We start from the raw sequence: 15,899 nt of genomic DNA, 5'->3' as shown, positions 1-15,899 counted from the left end.
CTAAGCGAGGACAGTGTACTGGGCCGTTGTCATCGTAATAATCCTTACTAAGGATAACTACATTCTCTTTTCCACTGGCTTGAAATACAGAAAAAGTAAAACAGAGTTCAACAAACATGGGGTATGGGGTAAATCTTTCTCCAAACTCTTCTAGAAATGACTATGCAGAACAACACTTCGTCCGTTCGAAATAAGAAAACAATTTTATGCTAACAATGTTACAAAAACAAAAATCTGAAGTAAATGTTAATGTAATCTGTACACAAAAAACATAACAAATACAAGTAGCGTCGCATATAAAGAGCAGGAAATGTGTAATATTTGTAGAGAGTATATTATATTATTTTACAGAGGAAGAAGCAAAAGTAATAATCAAACACACGAATTCTCCACAGTTTCTCCATATTCTGAAATAAACTGGTGCTCACGACAGCGAACACTTTTGTAAAAAAAAAATTTGAAACCTGTATGTCTTTAATCAGCTGCTGACATTTAAATAAACCAGTGTATTCATTTAAGAACTTCTGACTGAATGAAGGCGCTGAGTGTGGTCAACGCAAAAGTGACACGGACAGGGGTTAACTGCTTGTTCTGCTCACAAGTCTGCTTAAACGGTATTTAAAAGTGTAGTCCAATACAAAAATAAATTTGACTAACTTTCATCTGTTCATTACAAAATATTCTTTTTTTCAAACTCTAGCAAAAACAGTAGTTCATTTCTTCGATGATAAGTAGGTCCGTTTCTGTGGAATCGCCATCCAAAAGTTGTGAAGCTCCTGCTTTTAGCTCAGCCGACGGTGAAGTCTGAAGTCTGAAGTTCAAGTGAAGGCCAAACAGTGAGTGGTTCGTCTCCCAATCACTCTACAACAAAAACGATACAAAATATCCACCTAGTGACGGTTCTACTTTTTGTCGGAAATTCCGTTGTAGAGACTAAACAATTTTTTTTAAAGTGCATTGAAGAATGTTCGCATAATTTATGTAAAAATGTGAGCATATATTAAATTTCCTATGAGTGAATTTACTTTTAGAACTTACATTATGTGAAGAACTTGTTAAAATTTTTGTACCAACCTATACCGGCATATGCCTACATTTATTATGTAAACGTCAGTTTGCAAAATTTGGATTTACTTTTGGATTTTCTTTGGGATTTTCTTTGGGATATAACTTCAAGAAGTGGAAACTGTGTACTTTTCATGTGGATATATGGCAGGGGTCTCAAACTCATATTAGCATGTGGGCCGCAGTGGAAAGTAACAGCCAGTCAGCGGGCCGCACCACGAAAAGAAAATGTTTTTTCATTAAATTTTACGAACACTACTGTCACTGCAGTTAAATGCTAAAATAAAGTTTTTATAATTATTAATTACATTTAGTGTAGTTTATTACATGCACAGGCAGTTTAGTTTATTAAAATAAGTTGACGTTGTCTCTGTCACTAATAAAAAAGCAGAAACTGTAGTTCCCATAAAAAACACCAAGCACAACATACATATACACCGCGGACGTGACCGCGGGCCGCACAAAAATGTTTCACGGGCCGCATACGGCCCGCGGGCCGCGGGTTTGAGACCCCTGATATATGGTGTATCTTAGAAGCAGAAACATTGTGCTGTTTCAAGTGAGACTTTGAGAGGAACTGTGCAAGAAGATTGAATACTTTTGAAATTGTTGGAAGAAACGTGTGTTCGAGCTGTGGGGTTGGAGAATTAGGAATTGTTTTGTGTTGTGTTTCTCATTTTGATTTTTAAATTATATTTTTAAAATTTAAATTGTTGTCTGTGTTTTGATTTATTTATGTTCCTCGTCTGAAAGGCGCTGTAGAGTGCAGGTGACAGAGGGGGTTGCTTTATGTTCTACCCGCCTAACCTGTGGGGTTACATTGCGCTTAGCGGGTACTTGTTTTGTTTATTCTGTGCTGATATTTGCTTGCGTGATTTTTAATGTTAGTTATTGGCTTGTTTTCTTTCTTTCTTTTCTTTTGTGCTGGTCGGCCACATCTAGTGACCTCCAGTAAACATATACAGTGTGGGGCCCATCAATCCGCGGTCCAGTAGTCCACGACTTTCAAATGGTGACTCACGGGTCAACACGTGAAAAAGAATTGTGAAAAAAGCATTAATTTTTTCATTGTTTATTGTAATTTATTCATTATCAAAAAATACTTAATCCACGGTTAAATTAAACAGTTAGGACCCCAATCAGCGCGGCTTGATAGCTCTACTCTGTATTTTGTACTGTCCCTACGTGTGCGTGTTTATCTGTTGACTGAGGAGAGACTGGCTTCGTTGCTCGAGTCGGCCGTGTGTGTGTCTGTCATGTGTCTGTGTGACTGTGAGCGTGTCTATGACAACGAATCTCTCAACGCCCTGTTGTGTAACGCGACATAGCGATCGCTCCATGAAACCCTGTCAACGACACAACTTGACATCCGACATAAAGACCCTCAGAGGACGTCTAGTCCTGACAAAGCTCTCACAAGGCCAATAAAGACAGGAAGAGACAGCACTTGTTAGCCTGGCAAGTCCTACAGTCGTCAGATGGTAGCACAATTATATTCTGTGTAACAGGCCAGGCCTCTTCCCTCTTGCGATTGGCAGTAAGGTGACGCACAGTACTCATTATCAACCAGGTCAAAGGTTATCAGTGAGGGCCACATTTCAAAACTCCGAATGATAACCGAAGGCGTTATACCAAGCTGAGACATCGAGTGCACCTTGACAACTTCACTGATGTTTGAAATACTTTCCTTCAACTAAACACTAGTCCTCCCTGCTTTAGAACATTAGAGAATGTTCTTGTGCCCTAGAAGTCCACAGTGATGTTGCTAAATGATTAGACATTTGTTCATTTGACTCCCCTGTAATCTCAGTGAATGTTTACAAACATGTTTAATGAACTGTCATCAGTGTGTCAGGGAAGCTAACTTATTACAGATGTGTTTATTTAACTGCCCTATAATCTCAGTGAATGTTTACAAACATGTTTAATGAACTGTGATCAGTGTGTAAGGGAAGCGTGTGTACACGGCACAACACCCTGTCGAAGACTGTCCTTCCAGGCACCTTGGAGGGTGGCCAGCATCCCGGTGGCCAGAGGAAGAACCGACTAACGAACCTCTGAGTTTCTTTCTTCCCGTGTATCAAAGTCACGTGTTTGTAGAGGAAGCAAGTAGAAGTCAGATAAATATAAAGACTAAACAACTGCCCACCTTAGTAAACTGAAGCAAGGACGGGTTTGGTTGTACAGGTTTTAGAAATATTCTTTTCTGGAAAACTGTATTTTAAGAGTAAAGAGTGTGTGACCAGTGAAGAAAAAGATATAAAGGAATCGAAAGATGGAAACAGACAGACAGAGTGTCACGAACTTCCCGCGGACATGCGCACTCTTTCAAATAATTAACACGAGATCGCTTCAGTTTAGGACAAATACTTATTAAGCCAAATTGTGTAGAACAAATATTAAAATAGTTTATGAGTCTCGTACAATTAAGTAATAGAAGTGATGTATCAACTACCGTTATCATTAGTTTAAAGGGGAAGTAATAGTACATAGTGATGTTATCACATTTAGTCAAAGCGGCAAATACCAACAATACTACTTATAATTTAATTGCTTTTATAAAAATATCTGTTCATTCTTCGCAATAGTTCTGTTTGTTTTTACGAAAAGTATGCTTCGCTCATAAGTTTGGGAAAATGTTAATATTCGCTTAAATATAAGCAACTCCAGGATAGGGTAAAGTTTCACAACATAATACAAAATAAACTTAAACCCTTTTAAATACCAAACAATTAAAGAATGTAGCAATCTGAGTCATGTTCAGTCATCGTCAGTAAGGAAATAATGAGCAGCAGTGTTTGATACAATCAGTATCCGTGTTTTTGCATAATTTTGAAATTGAAACTGCCAACACTGCATAAACTATTAGGTGTAGAGCGACTGTTCATGACACGTTTACTAAAAACTATCAGGTGTATAGCGACTGTTCATTACACGTTTACTACAACCGAGGCACAATTAAATGCTGAATTAATTAATTAAACTTAGATTTCACGTTTGTAAACATGTTAGTTTATCCAAGCAAATCCAAATCTAAAAGAAATAATACAACACGTGTATAAAAGAATCACTAGGCAATATACTCAAAGTAAACAATTCAAGTACAGTAAGTAGTCTGCACTAGGTTGAGATGCTAGACTATTGCGAAAGATTAATGAACACTGAGCTCACATCAACAGTGGAACCTGTAGTGAACAGTAGACTGGCAGTGTAAGCAGTGGATACAGGAGACAAGGTGGTGTTACCGTGGCTTCATCATCATCTCCGAGAACGCCACGTAGCTGATGTTACCCCAAGCCATGTTCGCACTGTTAAGGTAACTGGTGCCACAGTCATGCGGGTACCACCAACCGCCTGCAGTACCAGAGCCACACCCGTACTCGTCTCGGTCATAGGTTGAAAAGATGTAACCGTCACTAGATCTCAAGCAATCTCCTGTAAACACACAAACACACACAATTGTATACTATCAGACACACAAAGTCCTAAGCACAAATATATTATGACTACAAAACATCTATAGAAACTTATTATTAAATGTGTTATTTCTGTGTTGTTCATCATAACAAAGCCAAACACAGCGCAACACAAATACAAAGTTGTTTTTTTTAATTTCTAATGATGCTTAACCCAGCATATCATCAAGAACATTAGAGTGAAGAAAACAGTTTTTAAACAGAAGAATGCCTCAGCTAAAATATGTAAAAATGAATGAGTATAACTAACTCTCCCCAGTGGGACCCCGGGGTATGCTTGCCAAGCGAGAATTGTAAGAATAGGGTCCCTTCCATCCAGCTACGCGTGTCGTAAGGGGCGACTAAGGTGGACACCTCAGCTAGAGGTAAAATAGGTTGTGGTAGGGCTAACAACCCCACAATGTAAAAAAAAAGCCTGCTACAGAAACTAAAACCAGAGAACTCGTCACAGATGGCGAAGGTAATGAAGCACACCAGGAGACTGGACTTATGAAGGATGACAGCCAAACCCGAGAGGGAGCTGGCGCCCTGACAGTGGATTTACTGAAGCCGAGGCATAAGTTGAGGGTAGGGTGCTGGAACGTCCAGACCTTGTACCAGACTGGCAGGATGCTCCAACTAGTCAAGGAGTTTGACAACTACAACTTGGACATCCTGGAAGTCAATGCGGTCAGATGGACCGGCACGGGAAAGAGGAGACTAGCGTCAGGACATACCATCTTGTTCTCAGGAAGATCAGACGCTCAGCACTCTGAAGGAGTGGCACTACTCAACAAGAAAACTGAAAATGCACTGCTGGAATATATATATATATATCCACATTATGGACTCAGGATTTTGAGAGCAAGATTCCATTCAAAGTACACCAAGCTGACAGTGATAGCTTCCTATGCACCAACAGAAGACTCCGAGGCAGAAGACAAGGATACTTTTACGATCAGCATGTCATGGGCAAGCATGGAATTGGAACCATCAATGAGAATGGAGAGAGACTGGCAGACTTTTGTGAAGTAAACAACCTACTGATTGGTGGCACACTCTTCCTACCCAAAGACATCCACAAGGCAACGTGGACATCACCAGAAGGGATCACAAAGAACCAGATAAACCATGTCATCATCAACCGAAGATTAGGAGCTCACTTCAATATGTCAGAGCCTACAGAGGAGCAGACATTGCCAATGACCACACTCTTGTGATAGCCACAGTTTCCCTGAAGCAGAGAGTGGACTCCGGCAAAGTGAAAGATCCAGCCACCAAACGGCCCTTTGCCATGGAAGTAAAGAACAGGTTCCAGGCACTAGGATACCAACAAGAGATGACCTTAAATGACTTCAATCAAGTCGGACATGAAACAGGAGAGAAAATACTGGGCTTCCAACGGTCTCTCTGCTTGTCTCTTTCTTTTCATGCTTCATTTTAATTGCTAATATTTCTGGATCTGATATTTATTGCCAAGTGTAACAAATGTACAAAGACATCAACCAAATAATGGCTTTCAAACCAAAGGGTACACACTAATCTCTTACTTAGAATATGCTTTATAGTCTGCACACTAAATTCTTACTTAGTATAAGCTAAATAGAGTGTACACACTAATCTCTTACTTTGCGTATACTAAAGGAGAGTGACATAAATAGCAAAGGTATTATTCATGTCACATGTGCTAGTTCTAAAAGTTTGTACCACAAAAGATGTCTGTATACACGGTATAAGAACACGCGGTGTGTCAGCAGCATGAATAATGTGATACTAAAGAGAAATATTTTGTTTATTGTTTATTGCAATTGCGCAATTAACTTGTAACAACATGCCAAGCATTTCTTGGATGTACTTGTATGTGTTCTGTTGTTATATTGATGTTGGATAGTTTTAAACCACACTTATCAGCCATAGGGGTCTTAAGTTGTCGCTTCCACACCCGACCTTTGACATCACGTGACAACACGAGCCCTCCGTCACCTAACTTGAGGAAACTAGAGAAAGATATCAGACTTTCTAATTCCACCACCACCCAAGCCAAAGGTGAAAGGTCCCACTGCCCTGTAGGTCAAAGTGTGAAAAACACAGAGCGGCAATGATGAAAGGTTTCTTCCATATGTTAGAACGGTACTGGTGTGGCATTGTGGGACTGGCACAGGTCAACGGTCGTGACTTGGGGAGACAACAAACGACATGGGACATAATCTCTGCTACAGTGGAGAGGACACCAGAGAAAGAGATACATCATGGTCATCATCGTAATAAAGATATTGTAGCTGTCATTACCCAACTACTGCATGTGACTCGCTATTCCCATTGTCCTGTAGTCTCTCAAAACAGACCAATTTCAGGACACAAAAAATAAGTTTTCTAAAATCTAAAAGCCAAACAAATGAAGTTCACAATACTGATAAAATATTCGCCACCTGCCATGACGAAATGAGTCTTAAGTCGCACAGAGCAGTCTGGTACTCCAGGCCCTGGATGGTGGTTCCGGTCAACTGAGTGCAGTCTGACTCTTATTGAAAGTTTTGCCACTTCTCCTAGTATTCCGGTATGTCAACCATGCAGTTTTCTTGATTTTGTTCTAATTTCCCTGCTTATTTTTAGCACACTAATAGATAATGTTTGAGTATTCTGCTGTTAATGTGAGTGTGCATGCTGAGTAGATCGCAGTAACAGTTGTCTTCCATTTCTGTTTATTTTGCTAACAGGTCAAGGTTCTCAAAGCACGCACATATTCACATCTATGTACTTTTTATTACCTGAAATGGTATAGCGCGCCGTATTTTATCATCATGCAAAATTTAGCACAGTCTCAACAATTAAAAGTATCCGATGCAAAGGAAAAACATGGTGGGTTTGCTGAAAATCTTTGAACCCACTTTTCTCAATGAGGCGACCACCGTACTTCCACGCTTCTAATATTTATAACTCAAATTTAGGACTAGAAGAATAACTTTTTATCAAATAAAGAGGCTAAACCCTGTACACTTCGAAAATATCCAATTTGTAGAATCTCATATTTCCGACTTGACTCATTTCGTCGTGGCAGGTGACATTGCACAATTAATAATTTGCATGCAGTCAAAGCCTGACAGACTCAAAACATATTAAAACAACACAATGACTAAAGCTCACTGAACATGATTGTACATAATTAAATTACTCTTTAAACAAGTCTGGTCAGAACTTTACAATACAGCCCAGAAGAAAACGGTCAGAAGCTCCTAACAACGCACACACACACACACACACAAAAAATCCCAGACAAGAAAGAAACCCGCGGAAATCTTTTTTTCCTGATCATTACACTTGTTTTTTCAAGTTACATCAAAGGAAACGCACGCGATAGGAGGCGCTGTCACCCACGCACACATGCACGCAAACCTACACACTCACAAATGTAGTGATCCACTTATTTCTTAACCAGCCAGACAGACAGCCTGCCAGCTAACCTGTTAAGTGTTAAGTGGTCACGTACGTACCTGCGTTACCCGAGTATTCGCTGTTCAACAGGTTGAGTTTGTACCGCTCAGGACGGCCCACAACGAATGTGGAGTACTCCGCCCAGTAACGTTTTCCATACGTATCCTTGAGGTCCACTCTCAAGCGCCCCCCTTCACCCGTCAGTCCGGAAATCGTGGACAGGCCTGAGACAAGACATGACAATGATCTCATGTTAACAGATAAGTCGAGCAGTGAAATATTTGTGTTGATCTTGCTCAAGAGTTCTCATGAACCACAGAAGTCTCGCTGGTCATTACCTGTCCTATGATGTTATAAAAATGTTGACATTATCGCTAGACTTCAGATGATAAAAAGGAAAGTCACAAACATATTGAGTTTTTAGTGTTGTCGTGCTATTACTACCAATAATAAAGTGTATTTTCCATGTAAGTACGAGCTCAATGCGCTGTATACAAAAAATAACAAACAAACCTACAGTCAACCATACAGAAACATTAGGATAAGCATCAGAAAGCATACATTAACATAACACCTCATTGGACAACAGATAACACCAGCACCAGAAGAAGAATTGATTAGCTGGTAGAACTGCACTCCTGATTTGAAAATATATTTCTGAAAGAGAAAGGTTTTAAGGAAGTATTTGAAGGCTTCGGATGTAGGCACAAGGCGATGATAGGGAGAACATGTCAAGCAGTCTGGCCTGAAAAGGAAAAGGAGAGTTTGCCGGTCTAGTGTATGACACAGAGAAGACAGCAACACAGACTAGGGTGGTAAGGTGTCACTACACACACACACTAGGGTGGTAAGGTGTTAACACACACAGACTAGGGTGGTCACTACACACACATACAGACTAGGGTGGTAAGGTGTCACTACACACACACAGACTAGGGTGGTAAGGTGTCACTACACACACATACAGACTAGGGTGGTAAGGTGTCACTACACACACATACAGACGAGGGTGGTAAGGTGTCACTACACACACACACAGACTAGGGTGGTAAGGTGTCACTACACACACACACTAGGGTGGTAAGGTGTTAACACACACAGACTAGGGTGGTCACTACACACACATACAGACTAGGGTGGTAAGGTGTCACTACACACACATACAGACGAGGGTGGTAAGGTGTCACTACACACACAGACTAGGGTGGTAAGGTGTCACTACACACACACACAGACTAGGGTGGTAAGGTGTCACTACACACACACACACTAGGGTGGTAAGGTGTCACATACAGACACACACAAACACATGCGAACTGAGAAACATAGAGTTTTATTTACACACAAAGCGATATGTCTTTAAAATAGTATGAAACTAAGATCATAACACAGACACAGGTGGTTATAAGACCATTTTCACAGACTAGATGTAGACAAATATAGATAAATAGATTGCTTGAAGGACATTTACACCCTATATCCTTATTCACAACAAAACAAAATTATAGACTGTAATACAACTGCACGAACTGTTTAGGTACTGTGCATTAATAAAGTTCTGAACCTATCCACACCACGCAATCAGACAATCCTACAGAAAACAAAACAAAAAAGAAAAAATATATATAACAAAACAAAAATAAAACAAAACAAAAACAAACCACACGATACGCCGCAGGGATGTATTTCCTAGCAACCTTCGTGTTTCTTTCTTTTTGAGACTTTGGCAACTTAGACACTACAGGATCATCAGCCATCCATTCATTCCATTGCTAGTATCATCATAATCACAGCAAACAAAGCATGCTAAGGAAATAGTACACAAAATAGTGAGCAATATGTATCGTCGAACAAAAATATAATAGAACAACAGAAACAGCAACCTTTGTATTAAGCTGTAAACATCACACAAACAACACAATGAAACAGAATAGCTGATTACAGCCTGACTTTAAATGTAAAAGCAAATGTTGAGGTTACAAGTATGCAGGAGGAGGGAGCAATGCAAGAGAATGAAAGAGATATGTCCAATATCTTACCCAGCCAGAAATCTCCAGAGAGGTCACCAAAACCGGATTCATATGCCGTCCAGTTACGGTTGAACTCAACTGAGTAGTCGTGACGTCTCTGGAACACCTGCACATCACACAAGTTCACAGGTCGTTACTATAGTACCAAAGTGCAGCATGCTCGACAGGATTCAACACTAATTACAGTTTAATGAGATGACAAAGGATGAGTCGTAATTGACAAAATATAACAGCTTACAACTTTTATTAGCTGTGATCATGATTATAATGTCAACACTTCACGGTTACGATAAACTCTGTGAACGTGGTATAATAGTATATAGTGACAGTCATGTGAATATAATGTACAGCTCCCTGGCTGTAAATGTGTGGCATCAAGTGGCTGAGATCAGTTATATGGGAACATAATAAACATAACAAATGCCTCATGCACGCCGCGATTACAAATAGCACTTTTTTCAACTCCTTATCAAACCTACAGTTTCTGATCATGAAGCAGGAATGGATGCAAGAGGATAAAGGATGAGACTACAAATAACCGACACATGCACACTGAAACACTAAATGTAGGCCTGTCTAGAACCACCTTCAACCCACGGAGTCTACCAGCGAGATAGACAAACAGTTGGAAACAGAAGCATACTATCCTGTTTTGTGTAGAAAATGTAGAAAAATATCAAATACAAATTATTAGTTGATACTATGAGCTGTATGTGACTGGGTATAAGTGGTGTGCAGGACAGATGCTACCTGATTCATACACACTGACAAACACGACCACACTTACCAGCCAGCCGCCGCCGCCAGACTCCATATCGCACCACACTTTTATACGTTCATTACTGAATAGATAAATGGTGTAGACACCACTCTTGGCATTTTTGTCCTGCCAGTCTTCACATTTCCCTATTTTTACACAAACAAATCATTCCGCTCGTAAGGAACTGTTATAAAAGGCGCAGTGGAACTTCGTACATTGACGGGAACAATCGAGGACAAGTACTAATAATCATGACAACTTTAATAGATACTCATACAATAGTCAAGGAAAAGACTGAGTCCCTAGGGCAAACTGTTTATATGTGCATGCAGTACACAGTTCAGACTGCTCTGATAGGAGACAATCCTACTTGCTGATCACCGGTAACACAGGGCATCCCATAATTCTAGCTCTATGTCTACAAAAATCTGAATGACATGTGTACATATTCTTATTTCTCCGCTGCTTTAATGTCACTTCTGCCTCCTCATCTTCAAGGCCCCTTCCTCCTCGAACCTTTACATTCAGTTTTTTTCACAAGTAATAAAGTGACAGTTAGTAACGACTTTCACGTCGTCTCGACAACAAAGATATGGAGTAGTGGCATCTGCAATAATCTTCATCGATACATTCCCCTCTGTGGTGCACTAGTGTATTAAGCATTAAACCAATGTATCTTAGGTTAATTGCTATCTTACAATTATTAGAAAGGAAGACAACCGTTAGCTCGTGCACATGAATAAACATTGAATGCTACACTTTTTAAATCCGAAATATTATGTAAAAATTGAGATGACAGTTGTTCGATGAAAATAATTACTTTAAACAACTTACTAGAGTATCTTTAATGTAAGAAAAAGACAAACTGACGGTATACAACATATAGGGACAAGGTGAGTACTACTCATAATTCTACTGCTTCTAACTTACATGTCATATCACACATCTTCATGGCTTCATTGAACTTGAAGCCTGAATGACACCTGCATCTCCCTGAGAAACAGTCGCTGTTTGGGTCTGGACAATCGATCCCGCTGTTACACAGTAAGTTGTACCATGTACGGTGTGAGGCGAATGTGGACTTGCAGGATCTCTGGTAGTGTTTCCAGCCTTTACTCGTCTTAGGATACCAGTGTGAGGGAGACTCACGAGCTGTCACATTATGAAGCTGACAGAGACCTCCATGGGCTGGCACGGGAGGAAGAGAGAAATAACTGAACATGAAGCAAAACATTTTACACAAAGAAGACTGAAAGCAAGTTATCTGAACATTTCCCAAAAGGTCATCCAATTACTTAAAGGTTTTCAGCAAAAGGAGCAGTACGTAGTTGTATATTTGTAATTCTGTACTTTTGTTGCTACGAGCGTGCCTGTCACACACTAGTTTTACAATAATTATAAAGCTGGTTTTTTCCTTCTATTCCTGCTGTACTCCACCAGTTTTGTCATTGCATAGTCCTGATGCTAGAGTCCTGGGTGTCTTTTTCTCAGTGTCCACAGCGGCAGGGCGTGCTGAGGAGGTCGAGACACTTATCTACGATTAGCGATGAGAATACATTTTCCCACTGTAGAGGGCCGGTATTCCGGCGATTGTTAGGTTTTGGCGGAAGTGCCTCAGCAGCAACAGATTTTTTTATTTTTATTTAAAATATTAAGACACGTGTCCGTCCCCCGTGGCAGGCATAATAAGGCGAGCTTGTATATCAGCCTTAGTATTGCTAGCTAAAGCTCATCAGCGAGGACGCTGTTAGAGAAAGAGTCGGCGGGGATGTAGAGGACCGGTAGTCCGGCACTTGTTAGGTTTTGGCGGAAGTGCTGACGCATGCGAGAAAGGTGCTGATGCATGCGATCGCAAAGTTTACCCCGTCGCCGAGTTAGTATATGAGGGCAGAGCTGAGACGAAACGGGCAGAAGAGACGTCGGCTGAACAGAGAGAGTGCAGACATGTGACAGTAGGTGACAGCCGGACTTTTAGCGCTTCTGGCGATGTGACAGCCGTGGCCATTGTACAAGCAGGTGTAATAAAGGTTCGCACACCCTCTGACAGTTCCTGCCTTTTGGTTGAGCAAGGACTGTTGTCGTCACCATACAACCCCCAAACACTCGGTTACACCAAAAATGTGTAATTTCCTTAATAGAGTTCTCTTTATAAATATCAGATAAGTGTGACAAGTTACACACTATCCAAGTTCTATATATTTCTAGATCGTTGTATTTAAGTTAAAGACTTTAAGTAGTTACGAGACTTGTTTCTTGTTTACATAAACCACTTTTCATTCAATGTTCATAAGGGAACAACTATATGCAAGGAGTGCCAAGATAGACAAACGTTAGTTCAAGATGAATTAAGTAAGAATAAATAATAATAAATGTGTGATTTGCATAGCTCATAACGCTCCTAAGTAGCGTGGTCTTAGCGATTGACAGAAAAAGGAGACACGGACAGTAAAGGAACAGAATGATGAAGATGACTGATGACTCATAAAAACAGATGTACGAAACGAAAGGAGAAATCAGAGAACAAGAACTACAAGTGTCGGTAGTCAGCAGAGGAGCACGAGGAGGGAAGAAGTAATAAACGGAAAAAGGTGTAGAAAGGAGTGGTTGAAAAAAAACAAGCATAATGTGGACTTTGTTAGTATTGCTCAAGGATGAGGTGTGCCTGCAGTGCAAATTGAAAAGATTCAATGATGAATAACTGCGCAAATAAGTAGAATAGAAGAGTTGCATTGTTTAGCTGCACGCGAAGTAAACATTCAGTGACCTGAAGAAGTCAAAGTCATTGTGTGCAGGGCTGAGTGCCACAAACTGTGCAGGTAGCAATTTATATTAGCATCAGTTCATACCATTGTTATTTATTTCTTTATGCACTTGCAAATGTTTGAACATCATTGCAGGCCACTACATCAAAGAAATTGGTGGACGATTGAGATATTCTTCCATTTCTTACTTTTATTCGGTCATAATTAAAGAGTAAGCCTCTAGTAAATACAGGAGTTTTTCTCTTTATGTGAGGTGTAGTACATTCACACTCCACTGCAGTAGTAACTCAAAAGTCGTGGGTTTACTGTGATTTTACCTTTACATTTTCTTCCTAAAGAAAGCAAACAACTATCAAAAGTTACTTAGCACATGAGCTTTGTTATAATTCATGCAATTTCACACACTTTGTTTTATCACGACTAAATATTATTAACACTTTGCTTAAAAAATGTTTGTAGATTATGGCGCGTTAAGTATACTCTGAAACTGTTTTTCATAGTATTTATTATGTAGGCGTCTAGAAATGGTAAAAATATATAGAGATTAAATACTTCAACATTGTTGAAATTTTTTACAGGATTTCCGCTGATTTTCATGATAAAGCGCTATTAATAGAACAGAGCAGAACACGTGAAGCAGACTTTAGCAGTTCTAGAGTACACAGTAACCTTCCATCTCTAAGATCATGTTAGTATACCAGTGTTTCAAGGCTTTTTCCCCATACACACCTTTGAAATCAAAGGTGAAGCAACGATTGTCAGCCAGGCACCTGCCCTTGCAGATGTCCACACTGACTCCATCCGAGCTAGCAAGGTGGTTTCCACGTATAGCGCTGTCTGGATACTCTGTAAAGTTGCTCTGCAACTCGCTTGTGCTGCATGCTAATATAAACAACTGTGGTAAACAATTTTTTTACATACCTTTTAAGTTAAAGTTCATTGTTCCACGTTTTGACACATTTCGAAAAACATCCACAACCAAGCCACGTGTTTCCTTTCATTTTTTTCTACCTTTCATTCAGTCTATCTAAATGCGGCCATATTGTTTTACAATTTATTTCTTTAAAAATGTGATAATCATATAAAAGCTCTTTCGTCCCTAACTTTAACAAGCCGAGAACAAAGTCAAGTTTGTTGAGGTCAAGCATACCACACAGAACCATTTTCTACTCACTGCTAGTACACGTATCGTTTGTGGTGTAGTAGTACCCGGGGTCACACCGACACAGGTGTTTGTAGCACACGACCTGGGGCGCATCGCAGTCCTTGTCTGTCCCGCACCTTGTATTGTGCCAGGTCTTTAGCACGCCTACAAGACAGTCAAACTTGTGACCACAGGTAACACTAGCCACAAACAATTCTAGCTCTATGTCCACACAAATCTGACTGCCATGTGTACATATTCTTATTCCTCCTCCTTAATGTCCCTTCTGCCTCCTCATCTTCAATGCCACTTCCTCCTCTAACTTTTACATTCAGTTTTTTTTCTCAAGTAGTTAAGTGACAGTAATAACTTTCACGTCGTCTCGACAACAAAAATATGTGGTAGTGGCAGCGGCAATGTTTTTCAGTGATACATCCCCCTTTGTGGTGCACCAGTACATTAACCATTAAACCAATGTATCTTAGGTTAATCGCCATCTTACAATTATTAGAAAGGAAGAAAACCGTTAGCTCGTGGACAAGAATAAACACTGAATGCTAAACTTTTTTTAATCCGAAATATTATGTACACATTGAGATGACAGTTGTTTGATGTAAATAATTACTTTAAACAACTTACTAGAGTATCTTGACTGTAAGAAACAAACTGACGGTATACAACGTTTGGTGACAAGATGAGAACTACTCATAATTCTGCTACTTCTCACTTACTTGTAACAACACATTTCTTCATGGCATCATTGAACTTAAAGCCTGAATGACAGAAGCATCTCCCTGACAAGCAATCGCTGTTTGGGTCTGGACAATCGATCCCGCTGTTACACAGTAAGTTGTACCATGTACGGTTTGAGGCAAAAGTAGACTTGCATGATCTCTGGTAGTGGGTCCAGCTTTTACTCGTGTTAGGATACCAGTGTGAAAGAGACTCATGAGCTGTCACATTATGAAGTCGACAGAGACCTCCATGGGCTGGCACAAGAGGTAGAGAGAGATATATAAGTGAACATGATGCAAAACATTTTAATAAAGAAGAATGAAAGGAAGTTATCTGAACATTTACCGAAAGGTTATTCTATTCCTTAAAGGTTTTCAGCAATAGGCGCGGTACGTAGTTGTATATTTGTAATTCTGTACTTTTGTTGCCAGGAGCGTGCCTGTCACACACTAGTTTTACAAAAATTATAAAGCTGGTTTTTTTCTTCCATTCCTGCTGTACTCCACCAGTTTTGTC

General features: G+C 39.9%; 2 protein-coding genes across 7 annotated transcripts in view; one reads left to right on the top strand and one right to left on the bottom strand.

Moving 5' to 3' along the window:
• The window catches only part of LOC112556882 (low-density lipoprotein receptor-related protein 4-like), a 454,098-nt gene that overhangs the window by 117,100 nt on the left and 321,099 nt on the right, over positions 1-15,899 (top strand). The gene's annotated exons all lie outside the window — the stretch shown is intronic.
• The window catches only part of LOC112556884, a 31,273-nt gene continuing 15,383 nt past the window's right edge, over positions 10-15,899 (bottom strand). For 5 of the 6 annotated variants that reach the window (XM_025226304.1, XM_025226308.1, XM_025226307.1 and 2 more), the window contains 8 exons: positions 15,380-15,637; positions 14,679-14,813; positions 14,234-14,386; positions 11,673-11,930; positions 10,770-10,888; positions 9,992-10,088; positions 8,012-8,176; positions 3,417-4,500 (listed from right to left, as the gene is read on the bottom strand). In XM_025226304.1, the coding sequence (XP_025082089.1) occupies positions 4,307-4,500; positions 8,012-8,176; positions 9,992-10,088; positions 10,770-10,888; positions 11,673-11,930; positions 14,234-14,386; positions 14,679-14,813; positions 15,380-15,637 (1,379 nt within the window). In that variant the 3' untranslated portion in view covers positions 3,417-4,306. Of the gene's footprint in view, positions 862-3,416; positions 4,501-8,011; positions 8,177-9,991; positions 10,089-10,769; positions 10,889-11,672; positions 11,931-14,233; positions 14,387-14,678; positions 14,814-15,379; positions 15,638-15,899 lie in introns of those variants that run through there. The other variant, XR_003097849.1, reaches the window with a different exon arrangement.

This window comes from Pomacea canaliculata, linkage group LG2 (genome assembly GCF_003073045.1).
Source record: "Pomacea canaliculata isolate SZHN2017 linkage group LG2, ASM307304v1, whole genome shotgun sequence".
NCBI classification, from domain to species: domain Eukaryota; kingdom Metazoa; phylum Mollusca; class Gastropoda; order Architaenioglossa; family Ampullariidae; genus Pomacea; species Pomacea canaliculata.
Note: the sequence above shows the minus strand (reverse complement) of the source record. Positions and strands in the feature narration are given on the sequence as shown.